The sequence below is a fragment of the Electrophorus electricus genome, chromosome 5 (genome assembly GCF_041902795.1).
Source record: "Electrophorus electricus isolate QZ-2024a chromosome 5, ASM4190279v1, whole genome shotgun sequence".
Lineage (NCBI taxonomy): Eukaryota > Metazoa > Chordata > Actinopteri > Gymnotiformes > Gymnotidae > Electrophorus > Electrophorus electricus.
This window is the reverse complement of record NC_137501.1, coordinates 9877227-9894158: the sequence shown is the minus strand read 5'-3', so window position 1 is coordinate 9894158 and position 16932 is coordinate 9877227. Positions and strand designations below refer to the sequence as shown.

The window sequence follows — 16932 nt, the reverse complement described above, 5'->3', positions numbered from 1 at the left end:
GTTATATATGAGTCTTTCTGTTTGGGTATTTTATGGCTTGGGCCTGCAGAGACAGTACTGATTCCTTGTGAATCCTCCCATATCCCCATTCCCGTATGTGTCTAATTAAGAATGTTCTTTTTGGACTGGAACAGCATGCATGTGTTTCGTCAGTGAACTGTCATGCTGCTGTTGTATTTTCTTAGTGCCACCGCATGGTAATTCGACTTCTGTTCATGAAGGCAGATGCTGCATTCGTAGGCTCTTTCCCTATTCATTGTTTTTGGATAGTCTGATCTGGTATTTATGGATTAAGGGACACACATCCACTATGATTTTAGACGTATATAAACATGAAATAATGAAAAAAGGTAATGAGCACACACAACACTATGCTAATGTTGTAATACCATGTGACAGAAAGTGATCTGAAAGCAAGCTCTCAACTATATACTTTTTGGACTCATTCTTCTCATGTATCTGTTTAGTATTTTGTAGTTGAGCTGCTTGGAGGAAATACAATACTGGGTATTATGCTCATAGTTCTTCATCTGCATTCATGGTGTTCATGGTGACATGCACCATTAATCACTCATAAAAATAACTACTCCCCCCCCCCCAATACACACACACACACACACACACACACACGTGCTACAAGTGCAAGTAAGCTATTCTCTAATTCCTTCTGTACTGTCAAAGATGAGCATCACAGGCTCAAAAACAAATAATAGCAAAACATTTTGGTCTGATATTACTTCTTGTTCCCTTTAAGACCTTATGCTAGGAACCTCTAAAAGTAATTATTTAGTAATTAAGAAATGACAACAAAGGATCACAGAGATGTGCATTTACAATGCAATGGACCCAAGACACACAAAGCTCTTTAATAGTCGACAAGTCTTTGTTTGCTGGGTTGTCATACTGGGTATGGTTGCTGACACAAGAGGGCGTGTTTGGGTTTTCTATGCCACGATTTCTACAGAGGATGCCCGTCGTCACATACAGTTCTGCAATCTCATCTCGGTCAAGTGCATCTATTAGTCTTTACTAATAAGTCATGTCGAGAGAAAATGTTAAAAAACAAAAACAAAATGCTATTTATTTAGACATGGTATAAAACTAACGATCTTTATTGTTTAAGTGTTTATTCTTTTTTTCCCTTGTAGGCTATATGTGGCAGCCTATGTGTGTGGTGCATAGTAGCCTTTTGAATTAAAAATACGCTCATCTGTATGAGTCAGTTGGAAGTCATGTAAACCTGTTCACGTCACTGCCCGTTTTACCTGTCCCAATGTATTTTTGCGTGTTTTGTAATACTCTTCACTTTACTCGTCCGTTGTCTAAAAAGGCAAAGTGTTGGCGACTCTGCGCCATGTTCTTCCCATTTTGTTCAATCCATCCCTTACACTGAGATTATATTACCACGTGTCTCGCGCAGTTTAAAACGGTCATTATCTGCAATTATGTGCTGTAATTGCGTTTTGGTTTAAATAGCTACAACCTACAAGCGTGCCGTCGATTTCAGTCATATTAGGCGCCTATGCTCGCCAGTGTCTAATCAAGGATTTGCACCTTTAGCTGCAAAGTTTTGGAAAGTGAATATGTGCTGAATGATAAAGAAAGGCGTAGCCCTATGATAACCCAGGCCTACAATAAACTATGATTAGCACTCCAATTGATGAAATATCAGAAACCGGCATTTTGGGTAATATATTACTGTCTACTAATTCGCAAAAAAGGATATTACAACAAAATAAAAGACGGAAAATGTTTCTCTTTATATCGTAAAGACTGAATGTGTCGCTTTATATACATATCTGATCCTGCTAACCACCATATGTCACGATAAACTAAACATTGAAAGCATATTTAAATTTAAACCCGGATACCTTGTGTCTAACAGTAAATTTATAAAAGGAAAAATGAAAATAGCAATCAATGCGAACTAAAAGTCAAAGTGTTCAAGCGTTTATTTTGACTTTAAATAACAAATTGTACAAAAAAAACATTTATAAATATTAAAAATGACGATTGGGTCTTTGTAATTATTTCAATAGTCCCAGAACCCAATATTTTCTAATCCGAGAAATAAATGATTGAAATAAAGAAACGGAATAAAACATAGGCACTGCTCCTGGAGACTCGTGCTTCGAAAATAAGAACAGCTGCTCGTCGTTTCATAACCAATCAGCTTCTCATAAAGGTGACGTATCGGTGCCCTACGTCAGTCCAATGGCAAGAGAGAAGAGTCGAAACCAACGGAGTTTGAGAGAGGAAGACAGAGATACAGACAAGAGTGGCCCATCAATGCGGTGACCAAGCACTGGAGCTCAAACACACCCCCAAACTCTAATCGCAAGCATCTTGATTTCGGGAAGTTCTACAACACCTCGGACCCTCCGTCACATTTTTACCCCACTGGCTGAAAACACGGGCGCTACGGGCCTTCACGTCGTTTTTAAAGTGGACCTAACACCGCCTTACTTTCTTGACATGGGAGATATGGGAGACCCACCAAAAAGTAAGTTGTCTGCCTTTCTTGTTCATCTTAAAGAAGGAACGATTATTACCGTGCTTCGAGACTTGAACAAATACGTGTCCTGAGACATAAAAAGTAACGTAACTATAATTTTTTTGCTTGCCAAAAGTCTTGAAGTTAGAGTCCCATTTTTGTCCGCCGGAATAGCAAAGAGCGACGCGAACAAGCTGTTGCTGTGAAGCTATTCCTCATCACTCTAAATCGTTGCAGGGTATATTGATGATGATGATGATGATGATGATGATAATAATAATGATGATTATTACTGTTATTATTCGCTGGGCGAATTTTACTATCTTCGGCCTATAGGTTCTTAGAAGGTACAATTATCAAGTGAGATTAATTACGCATTATGCAAAATGCGTAATGCAAAGTCATTTGATACACGACATATTGTTTTAATCGTGTCATACTGACTTCTACTCGCAATATTGCTTGTCATCACTAAAAAGATAAAGTAATGCTTCAAAGTTATATAAAAGGCTGAAGCGGACAATGCATGACTGTGCTTTATAACTGGTATCAGAATTATATTAACATTTATGATTTCCCTTTCGTCGCCAGAAAAACGACTAATCTCATTGTGCGTTGGCTGTGGAAATCAAATCCACGATCAGTATATTCTTCGAGTGTCCCCGGATCTGGAATGGCACGCGGCGTGTTTGAAATGTGCAGAATGTAACCAATATTTGGATGAGTCTTGCACTTGTTTTGTTCGGGACGGAAAAACGTACTGTAAACGAGACTACATCAGGTAAGGCAGACATTTTAAGTCTCACCTTTTAGTCGATAAAATGCAGATAAATATGCTCTGAGTGTGTGGTGGCATCGCAGGAATACAAACCTCTCATTATTTACTGGTAGATTGTCTCGATCTCACGCTGTCATTCTAATGCTACCCGGCTTTTCACACGACTGCACCTATATGTTAATCTAACGCCTATAATTAAACTTCAGTGTAATTATGCCGTAGTTACCCTGTGTTTATTTCATATGCATAGCGATCCAATAAATTTCAAACTATCAAATTACAACCAAGCATTAAGATATTGTCAGTGTGAGTAGAGGTAGACAACTAATGCATTTATTTTATGCAACAAAATGCAAACTTCAGAGATTTAAATAAATATTTAATATGGACATTATCATACTAATTCTTATGTTTGTTTATTAAACAAAAGATCGCATTATGTGGACTAATTTAGATAAGGCAATTAATATAGTTACTGCTAACAACACCACCATCAACAACAACAAAAGCAACAATAATAATATTAATAGCTGGGCCTACTATGTTGTTGTATTTGACTGGATACTATAATAATTCACTGACCATTGGTATTTGTTCTATATTACTATTTCATATTTAATGTATATTTCTCTTGTAAGAGATTTATGCCTAATTTCAACATTTTAGGATTATTATTATCACTACTACTATTACGTGTTTGTTATTATTATTATTATTATTATTATTATTATTATTATTATTATTATTATTATTATTATTATTAATAATTGTATATTATTGTTAATAATAATAATAATAACAATAATAATAATAATATTATTATTATTATTATATTAGCCTTGTGTCCTTACAGTGACGAGCGTTTCTGTCGTCTTTGTTGCAGGTTATACGGGATAAAATGCGCTAAATGCAACATTGGTTTCAGCAAGAACGACTTTGTAATGAGAGCGCGCTCCAAAGTTTACCACATTGAGTGTTTCCGATGTGTGGCGTGTAGCCGGCAGCTTATCCCGGGAGACGAGTTTGCTCTGCGGGACGACGGCCTCTTCTGTAGGGCTGACCACGACGTGGTAGAGAGGGCAACAATGGGAACTGGAGACCCTCTTAGTCCTTTACATCCGGCGAGACCTTTACAAATGGCAGGTAAGTTAGACTTTTTACTGCATTTTTGCGAATTGTTTGCTTAAGGCCGCGCGCCAAAGAGTTTGTCCTTTGCAAATTTTGGAAACTTTGTAGTAATTATTTAGCCTTCACGGTCGTGTTTTAGGCCTTAAAAGGTAAAAAAAAAAAAAGGTTTTAGGCATTAAAAGGTATGCACAGAAGCTGTCTCATTTAAAATAAAAACTGACATCGAAATAGGTGATGAATACAGACATTATGTCATATCGGCCCACAAATTAAAATGGTTCTAATAGGCTCACAAGACATGATCTGTCAACATTACACGTTTTATTTTTCCTACAGTTTGTCCGTTATTGAATTTGGCTATTCATGCATGAAATTGATACTCCGTTGGTTCCAAGCCAACCACGCGATAAATCTATGCAGGGTTGTGGATATTCTTTAGAAACACAAAGGCTGGTTCAAACATATTTCAGAAAAACATAAATATGCGGAATATATGCCTGTTATTAAGAAAAGTAAACAATGAAAAACAATGACTGTGATAAAGCCTTTGTTAATACATCAAGAGGGGTTTGGGAAGGACAAACCTTCTAGATGTGATGTTTTGTGCTAGATTTAAATGTTTGAAACGAATATAAAGTCAATGTATAAAATTATAGGCTGCCCTGGTTCAAAATAAAGTTTGTTCTAAATTGCTAATAGATGATGTCAAATACTTTTACTTGTTTGTTGACGTGGCCAGTTTTGTTTCGGAATGAGTAATTGTTAATGTTACTTTTTATTATTGTGTCTTCATTAAATATACGTAGAGACGTTGATATGAACTGGATAGTGCGTCGTTTTAAAACGTTACAGTTTATGCAATATAAAGAATGTGGCTAATTTCTTGAAGTTTGAGGTATACACTGATTGGTTTAATTAAGTGTTATAAATCTTTTTGCATGAAGCACTGGTCCACGGTATCTTAATGATTTTACTGTGGCAAACTGGAACAAAAGGTCCAAATTAAAGTATTAATGATATTTTGAAGAGAGATTAAATATATTTGCCTATAAAAAATATATGCGCGGATGTTACTTGTGGTATTGACGAATAAGCCTATACCTTTTGGCTAGCAAATAGTTTGTTATTGGAACTCTTTTATAAGTAACTCACAACAGAATTTCATATCAAATCTCTTTGGAAATGGTTAATTTATAAACAGAATAGCAACATATATGTTAAGAGGGAAACGATTAAATCCCCTTGCTTGGTGCCTCCAGTAAGCTTGTAGTTAAATTCTCATTCATCCTCCGACTCACATAAAATGAAGCTGTGTTATATGGGTTATGTAGGCACCAAGGGTTGAGAGAGAAACAATATTTCCACATTTCCAAAATGTATGATTTCTTTTTTTCTGTTTGTGGGTTATTTTTGGTTCGTTTGCCACACAAATGTGTGCTTTAGGCCAAGTTGTGTTTTCGTGTAATGCAAACATTACCCAGCGCAATTATTTAATCCCTTGCGAAATAAAAGCGCTTGCATATTTCTAAGTAAACCATAAAATGGACACAACTTTGGTACCATTATATTTATTTAGCTATTCCTTTTTTTTTTTTCTTGCAGCAGAGCCAATCTCGGCCCGTCAGCCCGCGCTCCGACCGCACGTGCACAAGCAGCCTGAGAAAACGACCCGCGTCCGAACAGTCCTAAATGAGAAGCAGCTCCACACCTTGAGGACCTGTTACAACGCGAACCCTCGACCCGACGCCCTCATGAAGGAGCAGCTTGTGGAGATGACGGGCCTCAGTCCGAGAGTCATCAGGGTTTGGTTTCAAAACAAACGGTGCAAGGACAAAAAGCGGAGCTTACTGATGAAACAGCTCCAACAGCAGCAGCCCAACGACAAAACGGTAAGGCCAACTCTCTCTCTCTCTCTCTCTCTCTCTCTCTATCTATCTATCTATCTATCTATCTATCTATCTATCTATCTATCTATCTATCTATCTATCTATCTATCTATCTATCTATCTATCTATCTATCTATCCATCCATCATTGTATTAGTCTTTTGGGACTTTTTACAGAACATCCAGGGAATGACAGGGACTCCAATGGTTGCAACCAGTCCTGAGAGACACGACGGTGGTTTACAGGCAAGCCAAGTAGAGGTGCAAACTTACCAGCCTCCTTGGAAGGTTCTGAGTGACTTTGCACTGCAGAGTGACATTGACCAACCTGCTTTTCAGCAATTGGTGAGTCCCTGAGTTAAATCTAGGTCTAAAAGAAAATATTGTTAGTAAACTACCTAGTAGCTATTAGTACGAGTATTCAGTAAAATCAACAACAAAACAGTAATAATAATAATAATAACAATTTTACTTTTTGTTCTAGGTAAATTTTTCTGAAGGAGGGCCAGGCTCGAATTCAACAGGGAGCGAAGTTGCGTCTATGTCCTCACAACTGCCAGATACACCAAACAGTATGGTAGCCAGTCCTATAGAGGCCTAGGCCATATGGATTATCTTCAACTTCAGAAACATAGAAAAGGAGGACAAGAGATGCCGACCGCAAGCCAGGGGTCGCGAAGACTAGCGCATCCCTGTTTCACTGAGGCTGCTCCTGAATAATACCGCTCTCCGAATGCACGAGGCCTCTTTATCCAAACAACCCTTGGTTGTATTTATACACTGTGATGACAATCATGGGAATGAAACACGCTCAAATGTACCGGGCATGTCCAGTGAGTGTTGAGAAAAGACTGTTTATGAGAAGATTACCGTTGACGAAAGACGCAAGATAAAGCGAAAGTGGACCTACCCGGCACCAAAGCCCGTTGCCGAACTCTAGGCCTACACTTTCACCGTCGCGCACTGGGCCGGATGGACTTGGTCGGCTACACTTTTGCCAAACACCCCTAGACTTTTTTTTTTTTTTTTCTTTTTTGACAAATCAGTGAACCACTAGGAAAATAAGGCCTGGGAGGACTCAGTCTGATACTCATCCATAGCCTACCGCTGTGCACAGCATGAGTAGCCTAAACGAACTAATGACTGTTTATTCGGTTTCTATAAAATAGATGGAACTGCGGTTAGTTCACAGACATTACAATCTGAGGACGATATGGCTGCCGGGCCTTCTGCTTTTACAGTTTTTTGTTATATGGTCTCTTTTCAAGCCCAAGTACTAAAGCATTGCAACAAGGTATACCTCTATTTTACCACAAGCTGCGTGGGAAGTTTATGTGTTTGTGTCCGTCCAATATTTTTTTTTTCTTTCCCAAAGATGTGTATAGTTTTAAGTTAACATGTTTGGATAGCGGTGGAGAAATTTTCTTTGTTTGCTCCTGTATTACGAAATAATTTATTATTTATTGTCGAACGACCTGCCACTTTTGTGTATCTTTAATTGCTGAAGTAAAAAAGAGGAAAATAATATTGTCGACTCCGAATGATCTATCAGAATTTACTTGTCCTGTCGTTTAACTAAAATGATGTAAGAGCAACGCCATATGTAGTTATATCTTCAGGAATATTTGAACAATAAAAGTTTGACGTACTGTGAGTAATCGCGTCGGACACATTTGGAAGGTTTTTTAAATGTCCATCATATTTTCGTTTTGCAGCGCGGGAGTTTAAGCTATTGGTTAAACAGACAGCTCATTGTATTGCAGAGTGACAGTTTTGTCTACGTAGTTGCAAGTAGGCTGTAGCCTCCAGCATCAGGACCCAAGTCTATGTAAGAATATTAATTATTTGTGACAGTAGCTCTGGCATTGTTCAGGTAGGCCATTTGGAGCAGTACAAATCCGTTTTCAGAAAGTCCCAAGGATTTTATCTTTTGAGAGAATATGACTAGTAAACCTGTGAGGTCTTCTGTCGTCATTTTAGTCAGAAGCTGGCATGATATCTAGGTTGATGTCTAGGATATTTACAAACATTGTCTTAGCCACATGACTGGACAGTTTTGTAACATCAGCTTTTGTCATTTTGTTACATGTGAATGCTTTACTGCCAATACAGAATGTGAAAAGACATGACTGTCATTTTAGCTGGGCTTCTGCAACTGACTTAAGGCTCCATGAGGCTTTTCCATTTTGGCGGTGATGACGATTGGAAGACATATAGATCAAATTCTCCTGCACATGCTGCAAAGTTTGCATGGTCATTGGTCAAGCTCACACTGCATGTGGAAGAGTCGCAGCGTTTGGCTTAACCTCATTTAGAGGTCAGGTTTATTCACAGCCATTTAGTTGTTTGTGCTGCTGCTCCATCAAAAATGAAGACTATGCAGAGCATGGCATTTGGAAGCATGTTTAAGTTAAACCTCCTCAGAAAAACTGCAAGAAGGGGACATGATATGACTGGACAGATTTCCACAAAAAGGCCCTTCGGTTTTTAAATTTTCATGAAAGACTGGCTTCAGGCCTGAGGGGTTAGGATGACCTGTGGTCTGTTTCAGCTATCAAAGATACAAATTACTAATTGCCTGATGCCATCTTTAATTTCTAGTGGTTTCAAGTAGATTGTCATAAAATTATTTTTGCTTTATTCAGTAATATTAAATTTACTATATGGCACACTTATTTTGCTCCCCTCTTCATAATTCATTTTCTGAACATAAAGGCAATGTTTAATTTCACAGGATATTTTCTTCAAAAAAAAGATGGCATATATTAGATAATACCTTTATTTTCTATCAGTAGGCTCATGATTTTTCTGCATATATCACATACTTTTGACTAGCATCTTCACGGCCTCCATAATATTAAAACAACAGTGAAAATAGATTTGCATATATTTTTGATCCTTTATTAAAACAAGGTGTAAACATTTTTTGCTAGTTCCATATGGGTGATAGACATCCTTTTGTTACAGTTTTGTGCTAAAGTTACAACATTATCCATGCCACATTTTTCCAAACAGTTCTAAGAGTAGGGTCATTCAGCTAGAGCTCAATTACAACTATACTATGTTGTAATTACCTAGAATGAACTTCACTCAGTAAGAGTGCATTTTCTAATAGAGAGCGCAGACAAATATACAAACAAACAGATTTTGCCTATGAAAACTGATAATAGGCATAAAAAGGCATATATATATATATATGATGAAACAGAATTGGCCTGTTTATCTGATTTGCTGGGCCACACGTTTATTGGCAGTAAACGTCTGCAGAGCAAGGGTCCCCTGTTTAAAATGCTGGCTCTATTCTCCAGTGTTCCACGGGGCTGGGGGGAACACAAAGCCTTCCCGTAGAATAGCTCCTGGGCTCCACTGCGCCTCCCCATACCCGCATTCGGCTCGCTGCCTTAGGGGAACAAAAGCAGCACTGTACCTGGAGGAGGCTCTGTCGAACAATTCCTCTCTCCTGGATGAGACGTGGTTAATTTGTGAGCCAGGCAAGCAATCCCTCCCTGAGGTCCAACGCACGACCACAGAGTCACAACACCAGGGAGGCTGGTGAGCTTGGCCCACAACTGTTTAACAGTGATTGCTAACAGCAGATAGTTTCTAGGGAATGAAGGTATATTGGGATTGTTTTGCAGAATATAAGAACATGATGGAGGATTATGCGTAGTGCTTAAATTATTACATTTTGTGACTGCAGATAGGACACTGTTCTTTGGGTTCTCTGATAGCAACGTCACACCTAGAATTGTGCCTTCCTGTCTTTGCCTCCCACTCGCTACAGTCCATATGCATATCTGCTAATGTATTTGTGAAGGAGTTCTGCTGGAGTTTTAGAGTTATCCAGGCATGATGTATAATAAAGATATACTGTTATTTTCAAGCAATAGTGTGGTGTTTCAAGCAATAGTGTGGTGGCAGTATATTTCTGTAGCTATTGACTATTGATTGTATGGTTATTAAGCAGAATGAAGGTATTGAAGCAATGTTGTCACCTCAAAGTAGTCTGAATAGTCAAACTATTAAACTGTGTGCCATTGTTTATACTATAATAATATGAAAACAATAGAGTACAAGCAAAAAGTGTCTGATTATGAAGTAAAAATGTTATTTTGAGATGTAGCGGCATTAAAAAACCTTCTTCGAACAGCCTGTAGGAATGTCAGCTTGTATACCATAAAGCTGGTACAAACAAAATGACCTTGCAAATCACAGATTTAGGGTTTAATATATGCTGACTTTAATTGATGAAAAGCACTGCAGAAGCAAATAGTTTTGTTCTCTATATGACTGCTGAGTCAGCCATGCTGTAAAAGGGCACCAGCAATGGATGATGTATGGCCATTTCTAATTTGACAGCATGCTCCTTGAGGTAACGAGCAACCCTCTATTTTGCCTTGTGTCTAAAAGCTTTATTTGGTGCCATGACTGTGCATGTTTTTTTAATACCATTTTTATTGAATTAAATGCATTTTTTCTTTAGTTCTGTCATTTCGTTTTTTATGCCCTGAATGCCCTGTGCAAGCAAAGAGGAAACTGTTTCTCTGTAAGCCATGTTGTACTTCAATTTTTAATATCTCTACATCCCTTAATACAGCTACTGGGGTCTGGAGTCTAAGATTATATGAAACAGTGGAGTAAAAGATACAAACTGACTTGTTATGGTAAAATGTTATTCTGAGTTTCCAGGAGAGTAACTGCAGTGTCCTGTAGTAGATGTAGAGATGATGTTCCAGACAGAAGTCCTTCATCAAGCACTTTGCTTGCCTATTGTTTTGTTTACTGTGAACCTCAGTAGAATTTTAGATCTATCTATCTATCTATCTATCTATCTATCTATCTATCTATCTATCTATCTATCTATCTATCTATCTATCTATCTATCTATCTATCTATCTATCTATCTATCTATCTATCTATCTATGTAGCTGTGCAGCTGTGTGTATATATACAATATACTGCAGGTACTCTTCTCTTATATATATATATATATATATATATATATATATATATATATATATATATATATATATATATATATATATATATATATATATTCTTCTTTATATATACTTCTTGAAAATTTGTGTTTACAAATTACATGAATGCTTTTACATATTACATGATTGGAAAGGAAGTATATATAAAGAAGAATATATATAACTGAGTTAGCTTTTTACAGTCTGTAAATTTTCAAAACTGGATTGAGTGAATGAGAAGGCCAAGCTTTTTTGAAAGTAGGCCCTTCTGGAAGCTTCTGCCATCTGTCAGCAGACATAGAGAGAGAGGGAAGGTGGTTAAGCCTCAGCCTCTTTGGAATGTGTCAATGAAGAGGACACTCCAAGTGTTACTTGTCAGCATAGCACGTGTGAAAAACGAGAGAGGGAGAAAGAGAGAGAGCGAGAGAGAGAGAGAGAGAGAGAGAGAGAAAAGAATGCTAAGAGCTTTGCCACACCACAAACCCATCCATGCTGATCCTGGGGGAATCAAAATGGTGCTGAAAAGCACACACTCCAATTTTCAGTAGGCTTACTAGGCCCCAGAAGTTCCTGGGTTTCTTAGTGGTTGCCTGAATCTTCAGACCCTAGCAGGAGTTGAACCTGTTGTTACAAATGTTACAAATATACCAAAAACAATGCTGACGTATTAGGGAGGTTAGGCTAGAAGCAGCGTTATTGAGTGCTAGGAGGTTTGGAGAATTCCCCACATAAGTGATTCGCAGTTCAAATAAAAAAACATCAGTATGCTGATGTCAGAGTCCCTGCCTGCAATCAAGTGTCAGTCCAGTTATTGTTTGGAAGCTTGACATTTACTTGCGAGATGTCAGGCTTTACACAGCAGGAGGGCTTCCAGCTGTTTAGACGCTTGAAGTGTTGTCAGGGTAATAGCTTGTAAACAGGAACTGTGGTGTGTAAGTCAGAATTCAGTTCTGAGCACAAATGTTTCAGATATTTTTGGATTGTTCTGGACCCTGGAGGTTATGCTAAGGCAAACTGACCTGAGTATGTTAGTTTTAGATGTCACAATAATTCTTCCTATAATTCAGTAATAATTTAGAAACAAAAGCATTATTCTGCTAAGCGTTCTTTAAAAGGAAACAGACATACCTTTTCAATCGCCTGCTTAGCTATTTCTGGACAGACTGTTTCAGTACAGGATACCTAATGAATTGGTGTGTATAGCATGTGATCAATCACAGGAGAAGAGACCATTTGAAACTGAGTTCTGTCTGCAGTTTGGTTAGTAAACAAGTGCAACATGACATAATGACATGATTATAATAAGCACATGATGGGTGGCACATGTGTGGCTGACTTGTAGATAGCTTAAAAGAAAGAGCTCTTTGGGTAAGTTTGACTTCTCTTTCTACCAGCCACTCAACACAATCACTGTAGTTACGCTAAAATATACTGTAAGCCACAGCTAAACTTATTTAATAGACAATCTAAACACTCTTAATTATGTAAGAGTCATAACTAAATTTTGAAAAATCATACATTTTGGCAACCTAAACAACAACTTGCATTATAGGAAGGGTTAGGTCCAAAACTATGCTGGTTTAGTGAGCTGTTTTGGCAGTTAGTTATTCAATGACAGGTTTACATGAGCTATTCAGACAGCTAGAGGCATAACATGCCTTTTGTGTGATTCTTCTTTGTCTACAGTCTGGTTAAAATTACATTCATCAGAAGCCACCATGTTAACTGCGACTGAAGTACTTTTTTTACACATTTTTTTTACTGCATTTGAGCTCAAGTAATTTATATTCCATTGCATGCAGTAAAAAGCTGAATGTCTAGTGTCTAAAAGATACTCTGTGAGAAAATGATCATCCTTCATATGCTTCCATTAAGCCTTATGCTGCATTTAATGTGCTTTTTTAATAGCTGTGGTTAGCTGACAGATGACATGAAGACCTATACATTATTAAAATATATTATGTTTGAATTAGTATAAATAATGTAAAAATAAATATAATGCTATTTAAAAAAGAGGTCATAGTTCATTAATGTATTTACACATTATACATTTGACCAGTTGTATCCATTTATGTGTTGCGCAGTTTGTAAAAAATTGTCTTCTAACCTTGTCCCATTCTGGATGTGAGGCCACACAGTTGTAAGCTAATACAAATGCACATGTAATTCCTGTTATGGAAATGGTGTAGCCAATCATTTGGGTCTGGTGCTGCTCATCTTATTGTCAGTGTTACAGAGCCTGCAGACCTTCCTGTGATACCATCTCAGAAACCAAGGCAACGCAAATCCTGCACAGACGTCAACTAACTCGTCAAACAAATACCTAGGTCTAACACACACCTAACATAGTACAGACAGCTAACATATGCTATAGTGCTTTATGAACAGAACGAACAGGCAAGTGCTGTGGATGTGTTTAATGTTATAATATTTATGCAGGACTTATGGTGTCATAAATATAGATGTGTGCATCATGAGGGAAATATGCAAAAAGAGAAGACTGTTATACGTGAGCGTGTTACCAAAAGATACATTATAGAAATTAACTTTAATACTTCACAAGCCATTAAATGCATGCTTAAATTGTACTATCTAAATATTAAAGTTTAGCATTACAACCTACCAAATATTATATTGTATATCTAATTTCTGAAAGCCCAGCTTCCCAAAAATAGCTAGGCAACAATTTCAGTTAAGTAAAAAAAAAAATTACCATTTTCAGCAGACTTTGTAATCAGCCTGTAGCGTTATCATCTTAATTCTGTACAGGATGGAATTTTAAAAAATTCAACGTTTCCCTTTCTTTCTTATTGAACAGCTACATCTGTGCTAATGAACTTGAATCGTGTTTGTCACTGTGGTTCGAATAATTTACTCTGGCATTACAAATCTGACATCTGGACCCAATTTTGAGGGATCTTGATAAACAGTACAGGAGCATCCAGAGGCCCAACAGGTGGCAGGACAAAGTCCTTCCCATACGGGGAGAGATCCCAGATAAAGCCGACAATGACAGGAGTCACGTTGCTCTGGTGTCAGTCCCTTTATCGGTACACACAAAAAGACAAAATGCTGTACTTACTTGGAAATCTGAGGGGACGGCCTTTTGGGGACAGGGCGAATTTAAAAAAACAACAAACAAACAATTATACATGCAACAGAAGCCAATAACCCACAACTATATAATGTCTGTTTTAAAAGCAGTGGAAAGACCCAATTCTACTTGGGCATGCTTGGCTGATATCCAACAGAGATAGCGCTTATAAAAAATTAAACAAGGGTACACCTTAATCATTTGTTCATGGAGCCAGCCGACTGGGACAGCTATGCACTAATGCTCTGAGCCTCAATGGTCACCCTTTTATTCTTCACAGCCAATTTGGGGCTGATAATGATGCTTATGAATTGCAGGCAAGCTGGAAGATCCTGGAAGAGCCCTGACTGCCTCTCAGAAGGAGGAAGGGGCCCCTGGGCCCTGCAGGTGAGGACATCCAAAAACACACAGTCAACCTTATCTCCCCTGCGCTCTAGCTAATGCCTCCTTCCCTATCAGTTCTGTCAAATGCTATCCTGTTTCACCTGCTTGAGAATAATCAGAATATGATTCAAGAGAGACATTGGAGGTGAGCCTATCCAGTAGAACTGAATCAATCTCTTATTAAGTCAGTCGTTTATTAAGTGTTACTTCCTGATATATTTTGAAATAATATGTATCTTAATGTATATTAATAATGTATATATTAACATAACGTATGACCTATTTTCCTATAAAAGTGATATTGTGTCTGTTTTATTACATATGTTTTTTATGCATAAAACAACATCACAGAGTATTTTATGGATTTATTCCATATATCTTTCATAAGATGTTTCTTATGAACACACATCAGGCACAAACATGAAACACTGTTGCTTTAGACATTTGCAAACATCTCAGAAGAAATGAATGTTTGACAGAACTGGTGCAGACTTCTAGGGAGGAAGAAAATACCCAGAAATCTTTCTTTTTATCACTAACACATGGATGGAGTGTTTATTAGGTTTAATTATACTGACAGTCTTGTGAATTTTCAAGCTGATCACAAATTATATATTATAGTTCAGGTCACGGATAATCAGTTCCTAGTTTCAAGGTCCATTGTAGCTGGTGTGAGGTCTGTCTGCTTAGGCAGAGTGTTTCATCATAAATCATTTCAGTGAAGACCAGGTGACCTACAGACCCTCCCCTGCAGACTCAGCATACCAAACACCCGTTAAACAGTCACCAGTGCGACAAATGCCACCTCGACCCTATGGACCCCGTCATGTGGTTTTCTATCTGCCAGAATCCGAGTAACAACCTGCCCTGAATGTTCCGCCAGGGTCAACCAATGCGAAATGCAACATATTTTAATATTTTCACAAGAATAAAAAGGAAAGGAATTTCCAGTGGGCCGGCGGGTTCAGATGCGAGATTTTCTGGAGGGTTCCGACCTTGCGCCTCACAGTAATTCATCTTCAGGCAAACATTTCAGAGAGGATGTTCAGGCAGCAGGAGTATGGGGAGTTTTCTCCGACATTACCCCTGAGATTGCAGCCGAGGCTAATCAGACCCACTGTTACTGCCTCTACCCCTCCACTAACCCTATTATGGCTGTTTGTATTGAATTTAATGCTGATCTCCTCTGTAGAAAAAGTAAGGAGAATTTCACAAGATGATGAGACTGAGACCCTTGGTGTTTCAATGGAGGATAATAGTCCAATAATGTCAATAACATGCTACCTGACTTCCACCCCATTCCCTTCCAGAAAACATAAATCACAACTAATCATTCTATCAATATTCTCATCTAGCAATAAGAACAGCAAGACTAAAAATGGTGGCTGGTGTGCAAGCATCACAAAACAGATTGTAACATTATATACTGGACTTCTGAGTATAAATCATCATCATTAAGGGAGCCAGTAATGTTAAGTGGGTCGCAACATTCATCAGAGAGTAAACATTTGGGTTCCCAAAGGCTGCTTGACTCTTTCTTGAAGTCCATGTAGGACATTTGATGATTGTCAAATTGTCAAATCCTTAATGAGGCTAAATGCTTTCTTTATGACGCATGGTTATGTGCCAACTCGCAATTACCAGGTAGGCACGCAACGATCCACCTGTTCCAGGTCAGGTGCAGTAACCTGGGTGAGTTCCTGGGTGAGCATCCTAGCGTTTAACCTGTCCACTGATAAGCCACCGTGTCTTGACTCTGCCATGCTGGCATGTTTGTGAGCGGACACAGATGAGTTTAACCACATTGCCAGGACGGCATCTTCAACGTAAATGATTCACCTCTGTGCCCACGCCAGCAACCTCTTGGAGCTCTTTATTCGCCTAGCAGATGCTGGCGCGAAGGGTGAGTCCATGTGGTGAACAGCTTCGCACGGACCATTTGCACCATCGGCGTCTGACGCCTCCTTTTAACCCACAAAGCCCTCGGCTGCATCCTTCTGAATCATCGTGCGCTTACACTCCAGAGAGTGCTTGCTTGCACAATCCCTTGATAGAGCACTAAAAAAAGATTAAGTCAGCATCCAGAGAGGCTGCACACAGGCACGGTTGGTGGAAAGTGATGTTGGGGTGTTGCATGAGCAGTCAAAATATGAGGCCCCAAAAACACCACAGGGAGAAAGTCAGATTACT

The 16932-nt window shown here is 38.3% G+C and overlaps 1 protein-coding gene across 1 annotated transcript; it reads left to right on the top strand.

Moving 5' to 3' along the window:
- Positions 1-2267: 2267 nt before the first annotated feature.
- On the top strand, positions 2268-8340 carry isl1a (ISL LIM homeobox 1a). Its single transcript, XM_027029560.3, has 6 exons — positions 2268-2503; positions 3086-3275; positions 4156-4415; positions 6003-6289; positions 6463-6630; positions 6770-8340. Exons 1-6 carry the CDS (start codon positions 2476-2478, stop codon positions 6884-6886), a joined length of 1050 nt encoding a protein of 349 aa, XP_026885361.1. The 5' UTR covers positions 2268-2475; the 3' UTR covers positions 6887-8340.
- The last annotated feature ends 8592 nt before the right edge of the window (positions 8341-16932 follow it).